General features: G+C 46.7%; 1 protein-coding gene across 5 annotated transcripts in view; it reads right to left on the bottom strand.

The window, feature by feature from the left end:
- Tdp1 (tyrosyl-DNA phosphodiesterase 1) overlaps window positions 1–16,079 on the bottom strand; it is a 70,960-nt gene that overhangs the window by 13,775 nt on the left and 41,106 nt on the right. For 3 of the 5 annotated variants that reach the window (XM_028777313.1, XM_028777312.1, XM_028777315.1), the window contains one exon: window positions 6,813–6,915. The exons of 1 other annotated variant lie outside the window; for it this stretch is intronic. In XM_028777313.1, coding sequence (XP_028633146.1) covers window positions 6,813–6,915 — 103 coding nt within the window. Of the gene's footprint in view, window positions 1–6,812; window positions 6,984–16,079 lie in introns of those variants that run through there. One more of the 5 variants, XM_028777314.1, reaches the window with a different exon arrangement.

Below are 16,079 nucleotides of genomic sequence, written 5' to 3'. Positions count from 1 at the left end.
GGGAGCCCAAGCAATGGCCGGGCAGAGGTGTACAAAGGGACAAGGAGGAGGGCTCAGGTGTGATGCTTGTGAATTTCACTAGCTCTCTCAGCCACACCCGTCTTAGGGGAGCCTATGACACTGAGCGTAGATCATCTGAGAAGACATCATCCGCTTGTGGTATGTACCATCACTGAGAACAGCAGCAACAAAAATAACCATTTAACTGAACAGAGAAGGGGGAGAGTACACTTGATTGAAGTCAAGGCTTTGAATTTGATTCTTTTCTTTTTAACCCTGACTACAGAAAAGTAGGAATCCATCGCTTCAGATGCAAATGAACCTGGGGCTCAGAAGAGATGGGGATGGTTCTGTTTCTGTCAATGGGGACACATTATCAGCATGTAGATCAGTGTTCTCAACCTTCCTGATGCTGCAACCCTTTAACACAGTTCGCCAGCCATAAGATCATTACATTGCTACTTCATAATAAGTTTGCTACTGTTATGAATCATAATGTAAATATCTGATCTGCAGGATATCTGACATGTAACCCCTGTGAAAGGGTCCATTGACCACCAAGGGATGGAAACTGCTGTTCTACATCAATTCTAAAATTGCCAATGGCATTCTTGTTGTAAATGAGGCCTGCTGGCTCTGTACCCAATACAGTTTTGGGGCCCTAGGGGTGCTAAGTTACATGGCTGGTTACTGATTGCTGAATGTCAGGTCTTGTCACAGCTGTGGGAAAGCAGAGAGCCTCTAGCTACTGCCTCCGCCTATTGGATGCTACACATTCCTGTTTGCAGCGCTGGTCTCAAGGCAGCGTGCACGATGCCGTGTCTGCAATGCCTCACAGGTCTAGGACAGAAGTGGCACTGCTGGCTGCTGCTGACTCAGGAACATGGATGGCACGGACACAGGGCTCTGCACCAGAGGCACAGAGACTGATGGGGAAGGTGGATCTGGAAGGTGTCTGGCCAGCAGGCTGACTGCATGGGTCTAAATGAGCTAAGTCTCCAGAAACCATGGAATGAAACACATTGAAGTGTGTCTCACCAGCACCAAACAGGGGACACTATGAGAGATGTAACCTCTGACCTCATTTCACAGCAAGCTGTGCTCTTGTCAGTGAACTCTGGAAGATCATTAGCAACACAGAAATCTTTAAGACATTTATTAAGTGAATATACAGGGATTGATATTACATTTCAATTTGTATTGATAACTGTATTGTTAAAGTTAGACACAAACAGACTTAGGAAAGTGTGTGTGTGTGTGTGTGTGTGTGTGTGTGTGAGAGAGAGAGAGAGAGAGAGAGAGAGAGAGAGAGAGAGAGAGAGAAGAAGGAGAAGAAGAAGGGAGGGAGGGTGGGAGGGAGGGAGAGCGAGAGTACATAACAACACAATTGCTTCAAGCAAGCTCATCCACAGTTCAAATGCTTCAAACAACACAATCTATGGTGATACTGATGTATCCACTACCCACAGTGCACTACACTAAGCTTAGTGTCCAGACACTGCTGTGCATGCTGCTTCTGTGCCAGCTGCTCAGAGAAGACTGCAAAGTCCAAAAAGTTAAAGGAAACAACACCAGCTGATGGCCATGTTCTCAGAGCCTCCACATACTCACAGAAGAACAGCACAGTGGAGTGAGTGAGGGAATGATATCCACAACCACCTTACAAGTGGGATATGCAAGGAGCCCAGGAGCCCGAAAGCTGTGGGATGCAGAGAAAAGAGTACCTGCAGGGGCAGGTGCAATAGCTAAGGCTGGGAGTACGGAACTGCTTTCTAATATGGACTCGGTCTGGTTAAAGGAGGGCCCAGTGAGAACCATGGGCCCTACATGTGCCTGTGTAGGAGCAAGTGCCAGGACGGGCTGGAGAGATGCTCGCAGTTAAGAGCACTCACTGCTCTCTCAGAGGACCCTGGTTTGATTCCCAGTAACTACATGATGGCTCACAATTGTATATAATTCCAGTTCCAGGGAAACTGACACCCTTTTCTGGCCTCCATGGGCACCAGGCAAGCACTCAATGCAGACACACATTCAGGGAAACACTCATACATATAAAATAATAAAATAAATTTAAGAAAATTAAAGAGGTTCTGGCAGTGAGATGGGAGGGGTGTGGCTTGGGTAGTCAGGAGTCACTGCCTGGAGGGAAAGGTAGGTCGACCAGAGGAGGCTGAATTGTGTGTTACAGATGTGCAGCCAGTGGGTAGCCCTAGCAGACTTGTGGTCAATAGAGGCCATCTGGCAGCAGGATGCAGCAAAGCTGGCTTCTGGGAGGGAAGCCTGAGGAAAGGAGCCTCAGGGAAGGAAGTAGAGGCTGAGGCAGAACAGCTGGCATGCCCTGGCCACAGTGGCTGCAGGGATGGATGACCAGAGGTGACATTATCAAGCAGCACTGAGCAGTTAGGGATGACAAGAACCAGTGGCTAAAAGATAGGGAGAGAAAGAGTTGCCATGGGTGTATCTCAGGCTTCAAAGCAGGGAAGTGGGGTGACCAGTAACAGTAATTCATTAGCAAGCAGACCGTCTGGCTAGTGTCCTTTAAATGATTTAGCTGATTTTGATGACATTTGCAAATGCCACCTATCCTCAAGTGCCTTCTGAATAATATAAGTGACAATCTATAATTTAAGGATTATGTTTTATAAGCTTCTGAGGCTCTCACATGTAATGCGATCGGATCATCTTTCCACGGTCCCTGTGGGACCCAGTCTGTCCCAGTAACCCTGCCCTGCAACCCCCAGACTGGAAGCCTCGTCTCCTAGGCTAGCTCCGTCATCATACCCCAGTCCCGGCACACAGGAAACCATTTTTTTCCTTGACTATAATGTTATAGTTCCCTGCAAGCCTCTGCCTGAAACTGGGTTGAGAACTCACTGAAGGCCACCTCCCAGAATCCTTTCCCAGGTCCCCGGCACAGCCCATGCTCCCCACTTGCCGGGACTACTTATATCTGGACATGTCTCTGACCATGCTTCTGATCATGTGCTGCCCACTTTGTATCTCTGCATCTCAATGTACCCTTGGGAGTCCTGAGATTGAGGACCACAGCTTGTTCCTCATTCTTCCCCCAGGGCCCTCTATAGGGAGGGCCTGTGTGACTGTGGACATGAGCTGCCAGTGATGAGGCTGACCCTGACCACCTCAACGCACTTTGAGAAGGAAACTGAGCAGTTCTGTGGCATACCTCTCTTGCAGAGAAGGGTGATAATTCTAGAACTTGGGTGATTGCTGGCTTCCTTCAAAGTCAATACCACACATAGCACTTCTGCTGCTTTTCCAGAAGCTTCCTATTACACAGAGGTTCTGCTATAGTCTCTTCCTATATAAAAAACAAACACTTCATCCCATAGACCAACAAGGCCCATGCCAGCTCACTTTTTGGTGATGTGCTCTGGGAATCCATCTCTGGGGTAACTCACAGTACCCCTCCCTTCTCTAGAGACATGCCCACAACAGGGGGATGTACTGGGAGAGCCCAGATCTAGAATACAGACAGAAGCCCAAGAAGCAGAAATACGCGAGTGGTCTTCACCGAGTGGAAGCCCATTGGTGGCAGTAGCCAGAGAAAAGGATTACATCGGACCCAGAGCTGGGCTGGCTCCTCCCCACCCTCCAGCCTGAATTACCAATAATTCCTTTGGTTCCTTTTTAATTCTCTCTTTGTGGGATTAACCTTATTTTTATAAAATGCAAATGAAAGAACTTTGTAGCCCCTTAGTGTCAGGTTACTCGGGCTGCATACCACGCTCATGGTTTAGCCCTCAGCTCACAGCGGGGACACGTATCTTACTGTCCACAGATGGGGTGTCTGACCGTGATCAGGATCACAGGCTCCCTGTGAACACAATACACTTCTGTGTATTCCTCACAAGGCCTAATGTTAGCACTCTGTCCAGCTGTTTATGACTCACTGAAGGGCACAGATAGCTCCACTGAATGGGAAGATGCTGGGACAGGGTTATGGCTGGCTAGTCCTTATCAGTTTTGTAGAAGAAGCCACTGCTCCGTACTGTCCCAGCTCTAGAGACAAACTAAGAAGCTGCTGAAGATCTGCGACCTCTCTTAATATGGCTTTTTTCCCCCAAAAATGCCTTTTATTTGATATACATAACACCAGAAAAAAACAGTGAACTAGAGAAGCGCACACATGGGAAGACCACGGAACAGCACTTTCAGTCACATGATTAGTGTGGCCTGAAGCTCAGGTCACTGTGTCTCCTCTCTCTCTCCCTGTTACTCCATTCCTCCTACTTAGCTCTCATTCCTCAGCTTTCCAGTCAAAGAATCCACAAGGACAACAAAACCACAACATGTATAAACCGCTACGCTACTCTGTTCCTATCTCGTTGGCCGGTGCTATAACTGGTACATCTGCTGACAGTCTGGAAAGCTAAGGTCAATCTAAAGTTTACCGGTAGCCAGGATATGAAAAACATGGTCCCTCCCAGTGCTTGCAGCCTAGTACCTGGGTGGCATAGCTCAGAAGGGGTGGCATCATCTTTTGTGTTTGCTAGACAGTCTTTTTTTTTTTTTTTATACATTGGATGTTTTATTTACATTTCATATGTTATCCCCTTACCCCATCCCCCACCCACCCAGGAACCCCCTATCCCCTCACCCTTCCTCCTGTTTCTCTGCGGAGGTACTCCTACCTACCACCCCCACTCCCATCTCCCCACCCTCAAATTCCCACCCACTGGGGCGTCCAGCCTTCATGAGACCAAGGATGTCTTCTCCCACCTATGCCCAGCAGGGCCCTCCACCCTTATATATAGACCTGGAGCCATGGATCCCTCCCTAAGTGCTCCCAGGCTGGTGGTTTAGACCCTGGGAGCTCTGGTTGGTTGGTATTGTTGCTCTCCTCATGGGGCCGCAAACCCTTTCAACTCCTTCAGTCTTCACTCTAACTCCTCCATTGGGAACCCATGATCAGTTCAATGGCTAGTTGTGAGCATCTGCCTCTGAATATGTCAGACTCTTGCAGACCTCTGAGGAGACATCCATAACAGGCTCTTATCAGCATGCACTTCCTGACTTCCACATCAGCATCTACCTTTGGTGACTGCACATGGGATGGATACTCAGGTGGAATGGTCTTCAGACGGCCCCTCCTTCAGTTTCTAGATAGTCTTAATAACTAATGCAATCTCTCTTTTACTTCAAGTTGTTATATGCGCCTTGCCTTGTTCTTAATTACGTCAATTTGGGCATCATTCCCATTTTTCTCTATGGCCTTCCTCTGATACACAGGAAAAGACTACCCGTACTGATGGGGGCCTGGAGCACAGAGCGACGGTACAGTTCTATCTTATGAATATTCCCTTGCGTAGGGATCAGCTTAGAACAGACTTTAGAAATGCCAACAGCAAAAGCCAAAGAAGAAAGACACTCAACGTACTCCATCATTTGAGTCAGCACTGGAAGACAGTTTTTAACCTAGTTTTTAACCCAGTTCCCACAATCACAGCAAATATCTGAGCACTGTAGTCTAGAATCATGAATTCGCCATTTCCCAGAATTGTGACAGAACTGAAAGATCAGATAGAGCGGGCAGAATGCAGGGGCAGAATGCAGAGGCCTCCGGCCAGATCCTATGCTAGCCATCACGCCCTTGTCCTTCAAGTCCCCATCTACTTGTGGGGCTGGGACGCTGAAATCCAGCTGTGAGCAGCAAACATGTTTACACAGTGTGGACGAGAAGGAGCTGAAGCTGCAGGACAGCAGTTCCATCCTGAAACCTGGGGCAGAGGAGGAGAGGGGGAAACTGGCAAGTGGAGGAGAGAGAGGTTGAGCAAGCTGCTCCCAATGCATGGGAAGATGAGAGAGAGAGAGAGAGAGAGAGAGAGAGAGAGAGAGAGAGAGAGCGAGAGAGCGCGAGAGCGCTACAAAAGAAGGTGCTGTGAGACTTCAAGTCCCCTACTGCTTCATGGGCTGACTTCGATCTACAGCCCAGCTCATGGTACCCCTTAGCTAACCTACTTCATCCCAAGCAGCTCACAATGGACCTATCCTACAACCACAGCAAGCAGTAACAAGGGAAACGGAGGGGGCACTGGCTATCTCCCTGTGTAGGCAACCCTGGCTATATTCCCTGGTTAAGAGTGTGCCCAGAGAGTCTGAAGAAGGTATAGGGTGGGCATCTGCACCCCAGGGAAATGAGTCTCTGGAAGTATGACTCTGTGTGTAGTGAAGCATATGGCTCAGGCCACCTGGTCCCCACAGGCACAGCAGACACTTCATCTGGTGTTTAGCCATGGAAGCTGTTAGCCACTTCAAAGCTGCCGAGGAGGAGCTGATGTACATCTTGTGAGAGCACGTCCAACGTGGTGCATTTCTGGGTGCTCGTATCACATGCGTCCTCAGCTAAAGCCTGAACTCTGTGCTCCCCAGCTTAGCTACTGCCAGCTCTGCTTCAGCTGTGGTGCCTCTTCCAACGCTCCCTGTACTCTATCCCTGCACTCTAAACCCTCCCCATCTTTCCCTCCTCCTCCTCCTCCTCCTCCTCCTCCTCCTCCTCCTCCTCCTCCTCCTCCTCCTCCTCCTCTACTCCTCAGAGTCCTGCACTTGGCTGGGCTACTCCTTTCAAAATGTGTCCTTTCCCACTGCATGAGTCTTCCCATCGTGCCTCACAGTATTTATTTAATATGGTTATTAGCCTCACCTTCAACAGCTAGCCAGATTAAAAGCATAGGTTTTGGATTAGAATCCTGACTTTACCCCAGAGCATGCTGGCCCACACTGTGACTAGAGGAGGAGAACAGAGTCCCATTCATAGCTTGTATGACTGAGAGGGCAGGTACAGTGTTACTCACAAATGCTGACGGGAGGAAAAGGACCCCGAGCTCGTAGGAGCGAATCATCAGCTGGGTGCCGTTCTTCTCCAGCGCTCCCCAGGCAGCCTTGGACAGATTCGCACTGTGGGGACGAGGACACAGAAGGAGCTGTCTCAGTGTGGCATCTTTGTGCGGGTCACACATGCACAGCTGCAAGAGAGCACCGGTCAAAGAACACAGAGCCACAATCACACTGATTCAATCCCAAGCCCAACTGTGTATTGAAAAGGAAATTTAAGGCGCAGTGTACTATAATTTTCACGATTTATCTAACTGCTAATTTGGGATAGCTTCACTCTCGTATGCATGACCCCCAGGGCAGTTATTAAAGTGATTAGCTGCCTTAGACTTCTTTTTTTTTCCCATGTCCAAACTCCCTTTTCTTTTTATAGTCCTGGTATTGATTGCCATGGCTTCTGGTTTTGTTGTATGTAAAAGCAGCACTTAAGACAAATCTGTGGGCCAGAGACACGGCTCAGTGGTTAAGGGTGTGAAAGAGTGAGGAGGCTGTTACACACCCAGAGTTTGGTTTCCAGATCCAGGGGATCTGATGCCCTCTTCTGGTCTCCAAGGGCACTACACTCATGAGCACAAACCTCCATGTAGACACATACATGTAACTAAAAATAATAAAAATAAATAAATAAAAAACCTTCAAGAGAAAAAAAAACCTGTTAATATTATCCCATACATGTAGCCACTTTCTGTCATTTTGCGGGGAAGGATAACTACAGGTAATTTCTACTTTTGCTTTGAAGAAAGCAGCTCTGGAGCTACTAGCCTGGTGCTTGCAGTCAGAAAGAAATGGCTTATACAGAATCACGTTTAATGTAGATAGAGTTGTGGGTATGGCTTAAAAAAAAAAAAAATCCCAGCACAGCAGGAAGGAGACCTGAATAGATAGATGTGAGGGAAGTGCCAAGATGCACTCTGGTGCTCATTTATATCCCTGCCTATGCTAAGAAGCTAACTCCACAGAAGCGGGGAGCACCACACTGGTGGAGGAAGGGAGGGGGCAGGGCTCAGGCAGGGCAGAGGAAGGGAGGGGGCGGGGCTCAGGCAGGGCAGAGGAAGGCCAGACAACAGGTATCAAAATGAGTCCTAGAGCTTTGCCCTCAGTGACTACAGCTGGAAACAGCTTCTTATATACCTGATTATTTAAGGCAGGCAGGCAGGCAGGCAGGCAGGCAGGCAGGCAGGCAGGATCGTGGCTCATAGTTTGAGGGTACAATCTATTTTGGCTTGGCAATGACAGTAGCTGTGGCTGTAGGACCAATGGCAGCACACTATGGATATTGTACCCATAGTTGAGAAGCCGAGAGTGATGAATGCTGGACCATGGGTCAGTCTGACAATATAAAGGGTGGGCCTTCCCTATTCAGTTAAACCTTCTGGAAACATCTTCATAGAAATGCGCAGAAGTTTATCTTCTAAATCTTGACAAGCTGACAGTCAAAATTAACCATCATAATGTGTGTGTGTGTGTGTGTGTGTGTGTGTGTGTGTGTGTGTGTGTAATTTGAGGATAGCAGGACACAGGTGCTATGAAGAGAAAAAATGGGGGCAGGGACTAGCTGTGGAGATAGCTGTGGAGAGGGGAGGGAGGAGAGTGGATAACAGGGAAGAAGAAATGACATTGAAAATATCTGAAAAAGCTACAGGGAAACCTAGTATTTTATAAGCTTAAATATATATTTATCTCTCCACACAGAAGGGTGTTCCTCAGGTGCTGTATACTGTCAAACAAAAACTCCAGTGCCAGGTAGGGGATATTTCCCTTCAAGCTGTTGGTCAGAAAAGTCCACCATACCCCTAAACAATATAGGGTATTGCTATTGTCCTTGGTTACCTCCCAGAATATGAAGGTAAAGTACTTCTGAAGACACTATACACGCACAGCTGCAGGTCTCACTGGGGAATCCTGTCGGGACTGACCTGGAAGCCTTCTTCTCAAGGACCAGCACTTAGAATATCTGAAGGCTATGTGAGCACCAAGGGAAAACAACAGCCCTACCAGCTGTAACTACTGAGAACTTCTTACACATTATTAAAAGGGCTAAATGACAGGAGTTAGTGTCCACTCTGTAAGATGGCTTCCTCCTAGCCTGGTTTTGGACTTGCTGTCTAGCAGAATCCCAACTATCTGCAGCCTTCAAAATTCTATCCTGTGCACTGGGAGACTTGAAAGACACTTGTAGGTTGTCTGGGTGACAAATCAACATTCCTTGAAATGTCATCTTTAATAATTTCTTACACTATGACTAATGCGTTGAGTCACTGGCACCTGGGGCAGCCAGGAAGACTGGGGATGTATTTCCAATCTCTCATGCTGTCTGCTCTGGGTGTGGGTGGTATAGACAGGCAGGAGAAGCCACCAGTGTCTTTTATAAGGCAAAGTGATCCCCAAGGTTCATGCAGAATTCTGTGTTCTTGGAACTCAGAAGGCATCCCAGCTGCAATTTTCCACACAGACCCACTGTCCACTGCCTTTATCCTCCAGCTCTCTTCTGCTTCCCTCTGGACCAAGAAACCTTCTTCCCAAAGTGCAAGGTCCATGTCCTTTCTCTTGCTATATCTGGACTGGTGCTTGAGTATTAAAAAGGGAAGGATTACTTCATTCTTTAAGGGGTGCAATTCTACAGGGTAGGATTCAGATAAACTTGGGCACATTTAGGGTGGTGTGGCTGTAGGCAAGGGTAGGATTCGTGGTGTGTCACGTTTTGCTGTCCACTAGAAACCACCCAAACTACTAATAAAGTAATAGTGAAAAAATAAAGCAACCTTTGAAGGACAGAGAGTGTCAGTTAGGCTCAAGTCGAGGCTGTAGAGGTAGAACACTGCATCTAACACATATGTCTGTGCAAGCATTTGCCAAGACTTTTGAAATTGTGGGAGCTGATTAATAAGGCTATGGTAGGATACTGTTCTGTGAGCTGACCCAGGAGCTGGGATGCTTCACAGAGCAGGTAAAAGACCACATAAAGGTTAGACAAAGTGAAAGCAACACGCTAGAACCATGAGCATGAATTAAAGCCACAAACACAGAGACTCGGGTCAGGTTGTGTGGCCTCTGGCATTGGGTGGGTGTTGAAGAGAAGACAGACTGTTTATCCCAGAACTAGATAAACACAGATGAGCCCCAGGAGTCAGAGGAGCTTTGGAGGATCTAAGTAGGGAACCAGGTTCAACTCCCACTTTATGACAATAGAGTAAGCCAGTGCACAGTGACACAGTAACAGACTGTGTTATAAAAGACAGCTGTCTCTCAGTCACCCTCCAAACACTTCTAAGACTCTCTCTTGGATTCATCCTGCTGAGAAACACACAGAGTCTAAATACTGGTGAGGCAGCGGCTGTCACGGCCAGCACCAGCTTGTTCATCGTCAGAGTTGCTGACTGGGTTCATTGTTACATTTTTGTTAAAGCTGTATGCCCTTCAGGGTGACTGCTGTTACAGGGACACGTTGGCTGAAGAAGCATTTCTCTGGATCTTAATTATTCAGAAGTCTAGGCAGCAGCCTTTCAAAGAGAAGACATGGTTTACAGACTGAAGCTTGGGCTACCACAGCCCTGGGAATGTCAGCGGTGGGGACGGACACTTGCACAGACAACTGTCACAGTGTTAACAGTGACTGCTGAAGCTCAGACTGAGCAGCTGTAGTGAGGAGGGAGGGACAGACCACGGCCATTGCTGCTGTCATCTGCTCCCTACCACCCGCAGAAGCATACCTTCTGCAAACACACACAGGCGTTACACGATGCTTTTCCTCTGCTTTGGTCCTAGACGCCCGTGTACTGCCCTGAGCTGCTGTTTCCCTCTATGGACTGCAATTAAATGTCACGAAAAAAAAGGAAAAAAAAATCTCACTGTGAAGGAAAAGAAAGTCTCACACTATAAATGATTCATGTTGTATTTCAGAACACATAAGCTGGAATTCTGACACTGTCAAATCTCCCTCTAAAACCTTCCCCTATGTAGTTTATCTCTCCAAGTGTACAACAGTGCTCTTGGGCCACTGAGAACACGTGGTAGATACTATCAAGGACAATTGAGCATACCAATAGACAGAATACATCTTCAACTAGGATTGCTCTGATTAAGAGTGGTGTTCAGTATTTCTAATTGTGTCTGTTTACCTGTGTGAAACCGTGTTTTAACATTCCGTCTTTCTTTTCTGAGTATTTGAGTATGAAGTGTCTCTTACCATGAGCCTGTTTCCTGGGCTCATGGTGTTACTCTAGAGGTAACAGAGCCTTCAAGAGGTGAGGCTTCGCTGGAACTAGTTAGTTGTTAGGGGCAGGTCCTTGGGGCATCTTGCTCCTGTCTCCTCTGTCTCTTTCTGTGCCTGGTCCTCTCTGTGGTGAGCCTTTTCCACATGTTCCCGGCACAATGTTTGGCCTCACCATGGCCGTGGACCCAGCAGGGCCAAGGCCTGCAGAGTGGACTGCCACCTCTAATATGGTGAGCCGAAGCACACAACCCCTCCTGTGAGCTTTTCTCTCAGGTGTTTGTTACAGAGATGGAAAGTCTGACTAGTGTGAATAGTGTGTCTTGGTTTATTATTGCTCTAACAGATGGTCATAAGGTCCGTGCCTTCAAATAACAAACTTACTATCATGCTCCTGGTAATGAGTTTCAAATGGGTCACACTGGGCTAAAATCTAGGTATTGGCAGGGTTTTAAAATTCCCCGAAGGCTCTGGAGAGGAATTCTAGAGATCTCCTCCAGTGTTTAGGAGACTTTTTTTTTTTTTTTTTTTAAAAAGAGAAGGTCTTACTATATAATACTGCCTGGCCTAGAACTCAGAGATTCTTCTGCCTCTGATTTCTGAGACTGGGATTAAAGGCATATACCAGTACACCTGGCCTCCCCCAGTATTTAAAGGTTGGTTGCCTATCTGTTCCTCCATGTTTCAGGCTAATTTCCTTCTGGTTCGGTTTTATTTGGTCAGTCCCAAATACCTCAGGCATGATGGACTTATCGACTTCACAGGTTAAGATTTTTAGTCAGTTTTCTAATGTAGTCTGTAACATGTTTCCAATAAGGACCCTAGTTTGGGTCTCTCTATCTTACAATAGAACTCCAAAATGGCTCCTCTGCCTCAGGTTTCCCATTCTGTGCTGACGCTACAGTTCTCAGGAAACATCCTTTCAAGCAAAGCCTCAAATAAATCCCACAGCCTGGCATCCAAGACCCTCCAGAAAGGCAGGATCCATACTTTTCAACATCAGTCCCTGGTGCTGCCTTCCATGATTCTTCTGCTTCTGACCGTATGATGACTTATTACCCACACTCCCACAGATCACAAACATCCTCTCTTTGTCCTTCTGCCCACGCCTTATAAGCCGAGTCCTTTCCTCCCCCATGAGTTCCATCTCTTTCAGAAGCTGTCGGCTGCTATTCCAGCCCCCAGATCCTTCCTAACACTGAATTCTGGATTTGTCAGGCAGGCAAGGAACATCTACTTTATTCAGGAAAAGGGGCTGATTCACACAGCTTAGAAGACACAACCGATTAACACTTGTGGTTAGAGAACCAAGCTTGTAGAGAGAGGACTTAAACATTTTAAGTCAAATTTAGAGAAAATGTCTGCAGAGTTAAACACCTAGAAAAATGCAAAGGAAGACAGAGGATCAGCATACACAGAGCCTGAATCACGTGTACTCTGACCACAGTTAGTGCTATCCTGCCAATCCTCAGCTTCCCTAGCAGTAAGTATAGTGATGCCTGGCTCCTATCACTGGTATGAGGGGTCTTCCACATAAGGTTCGTAAACAGTGCCTACCAACATCAATACTTTGTAAGTTTGTGGGCAGTGACTCTGACCCTTTCCTCTGGGGTGATTCATTAAGCAACAGAATATTCTGGAAATAGATTTCCCAGACTTCCTAGTTGTAAAGTTTTGGTATAGCTGGGTCTACACATCACTCACCAGGCTGCATCACTGATGCCATAACCACAGCACGAGTCCCCAAGTCAGCAACACAGACACGTTATAAGATAGGACACACATGTAAGTCCCCTGTTGTTCTTACAGAATAATGTACTAGCTACGGAATAGCATGGTGAAGACTAAATTAAATTTGTACATGTTGAATAATCTTAAGAGATTAGCTACTAGCAAGGAGCACCCGTGCTTGGAAGTTACTGTTGCTTATACGATGTAGTAACAAACGAATTCCAGCAGAAAGAACAGAGGAAGAGCAGCACCCTTACCTGTTTCCAGACAGACAAGTGCGAGCATAGCGCTGCAGGAACACTGCCCTCGTTGTGGGCTGCTGCAATCCTATGTTCTGACAAGTTGCCCAGTGGAGTCTCAGCAATCTACTTCAAGACTCCACCTTGTCTCCCAGTCACAGACAAACCACGGTCCCCTAGCACAGTGCCTCATACACGCAGTAAACTCCAAGGGAAGGCTCTGGCATTCCATGGGCACATCACTCTTGTCTTTAAATGGAATATCTATCCTTGATTCCACAGATGCAATAAGGACTTCGGAGGCCACCATATCAGCATCGAGGACTCAAAATGAAAAGAATTATGGTTAAAGTTCCTTATACCTGAGGATATAGCTCAGTGAGAGAGTGCTTGCCTAGGACACATGGGCCTTAGACTTAACTCAACCAACCAACCAACCAACCAAACAAACAAACAAACAAACTAAAAACAAAAGACTAAATTAATAAGACAAAAAACCAAAATCACAATCCACAATTTGGGCTGGTGAGATAGCTCATGGTACTTGCCAAGGGGCCTGACAACATGAATTTGATCCCTGGGATCCACAGGGTAGAAAGAGAGAACTGATTTCCCCTAAAGTTATCCTCTGATCTCACGCACATGTAAGAACGTAAATAAGTAAGTGTAATAAAAAGACAACTGACCTCAGCTGGGTGGTGGTGGCGCACGCCTTTAATCCCAGCACTTGGGAGGCAGAGGCAGGTGAATTTCTGAGTTCAAGGCCAGCCTGGTCTACAGAGTGAGTTCCAGGACAGCCAGGGCTACACAGAGAAACCCTGTCTTGAAAAACAAACAAACAAACAAACAAACAAACAAACAAAAGACAACTGACCTCTCCGGACCAATGGTATGGCCTCTTTTAAAAACTGTTTTTCAAGTATTAAGGCACCATAGCACAGACTTTTAACGTGTACTGGCTCACAGCCAGTGTGATAATCAAACGCTACTCGGTGGTTTGGTATCTGCTGAAACGCACCATTGTTTTGGTGGGCGGACCTCTCTTGGTGGGAGAGCTAGAATTATGAGAAGCTAAGAAGACCACATCTGGATTCACCACCATGTGCTCATTGGTTAGGATGGAGGATTGCTGAGATCACTCAGGCAAAGGTGACCAGGCAACTACGAAGCAGGGCACAGAGGAAAGAATGAAGAAGTTTCATTCCTATATAGAACTATAAAACTTTGCTAGGTGGGTCCTGGGAAATGAAATACTTTAATCATACTTTCAAAGTTTCTTCATTTTTTTTTTAAGCCAGAAGAATTCTTTGTTCAAAGGAAACCTTTTAACAAACAAAAGACTGGTATCTAAAGAAGAGGCAGGAATTGCCTGTGCTCTTCTCCCTTTGTTCGCTGTTGTGGCCTTGAAAAGGAGTTTTCAGAACTTACAGGGCTCCAAGGAACACAGTGTGAACAGCACAGATTGAGCGTGATCCTTGAGTGGACAGAAGAAAAGGGGCAGAGAGCAGCAAGGACAATCTCTGTTGGCCGCTGATGGTAGGGGGTTTATTTAGCCATGGAAGACCAACAGGACCAATGTATGGCCAGCATTGGGTTAATTTACCTCTCAGACCTAATACCCTTTGATGTACCTGAGTTTATGAAGCCTGGTACCTTGGCTTCATTTCCATTGGTCCCATAGTGGCACAGTCTGCTGGGACTCCTATACCTTCGGAGCTTCACAAAGAATAGTGCCAAGAATTATTGTTCTAGAGAGAATACTAGCTTGCTACTGACATCCACTGAGATGGCCTGAGGAACAGCCTTCTCATGACTTGTAACCAACTCAGAGCCTGACAATATTGGCAATCACAACAGAACTGTGTTCATCTTATGGGACATGTGTTCCTTCCTGCTTTTAGCCTGCTACCACTCTGACCCTCAACTCCTAGGCTGTGTGAATGGCTTCCTCTTTTTGCCACACTCTACTGTCACACACTGTCCCACATTTAGAAGTATGTATCAGTGTCTCAGGAGGACTTCCTGCCTCCATGTTCTGTTCTCCTGGTCCATCCACAGATGGACTCTCCCCAAAAAAACAGTAAAATGTGGAGGAAAAAAAGACAGACTCAAGATTCAGCTTAACCATCTGTAAGATTAACAGACTATACCCTGCATCTGTTTCTACATCCAGATAGGTGTAGTAACACTGAGGCCATGGAGATCTCAGAAGGTCGGCAGTGAAATTTATCATAAATATGGCAGTTACAATATATCTGAATATGAGACACACTCAGTAATATTAACAAAGCGCTGTGGATCACCTGGCTTTCTTGTTTAAAAGCCTTCAGTGATCCCTAACCAGAAAGTCTAAAATCTCTTGCTTGCCTCAAAGCTGGTCCTAACAACTTTCTAGGCTCTTCCCCACACCTCCCTATACAGTGCTCTGTGCCCGCTCACGGTCTTCTCCTTCAGTTCATGACTTCCTCTACCTAAAGCATCCCTGAAACCTATCCCATTCATCAGAGTAACAAACAACTTGAGACAACTGACTTACAGAGAGAGACAATCTATTTTGGCTCCCAATTCCGGGGGTCTTATTCTTTGCTGCCCAACAGGTTTTGTGTGTCTTGCCTCTGTTCATTTATTCAACAAGTTGTCTACTGGGTATGTGTTCTGTGCCAGGCTTTGTTGGGGTGTGATGCCAAGAACTTCAGTGCTCTCCTAAAACACTTCTGCACGCTCACTCAGTGCCCATTTTTCTAGTCACATACTGGCAGCTGACATTTCTTGAGTATTTGAGATTCCCTGGCTTCTAAACACCCAGTCTGTTCATACCAATGTCAGCCACATCATGCAAAAGCAAATGGCAACCCAGCCTGAGTCATCTGGCTTGTTCTCTTGTCCAACACCGTTAAGTGTCCTATGATTGTTCAGTTTTTTACTCATCTCTTCTGCAGTGAGCACACTACTAGGGATAGATAGCATGCTGGGTGTGTGGCCCTTGGGATGGGATATTGACAGCTGATCTGTGACTACTGATAGATTGATCAGGGGGTGTGTGTGTT

Source organism: Grammomys surdaster, unplaced genomic scaffold (assembly GCF_004785775.1).
Source record: "Grammomys surdaster isolate TR1022 unplaced genomic scaffold, NIH_TR_1.0 279, whole genome shotgun sequence".
NCBI classification, from domain to species: Eukaryota; Metazoa; Chordata; class Mammalia; order Rodentia; family Muridae; genus Grammomys; species Grammomys surdaster.
Note: the sequence above shows the minus strand (reverse complement) of the source record. Positions and strands in the feature narration are given on the sequence as shown.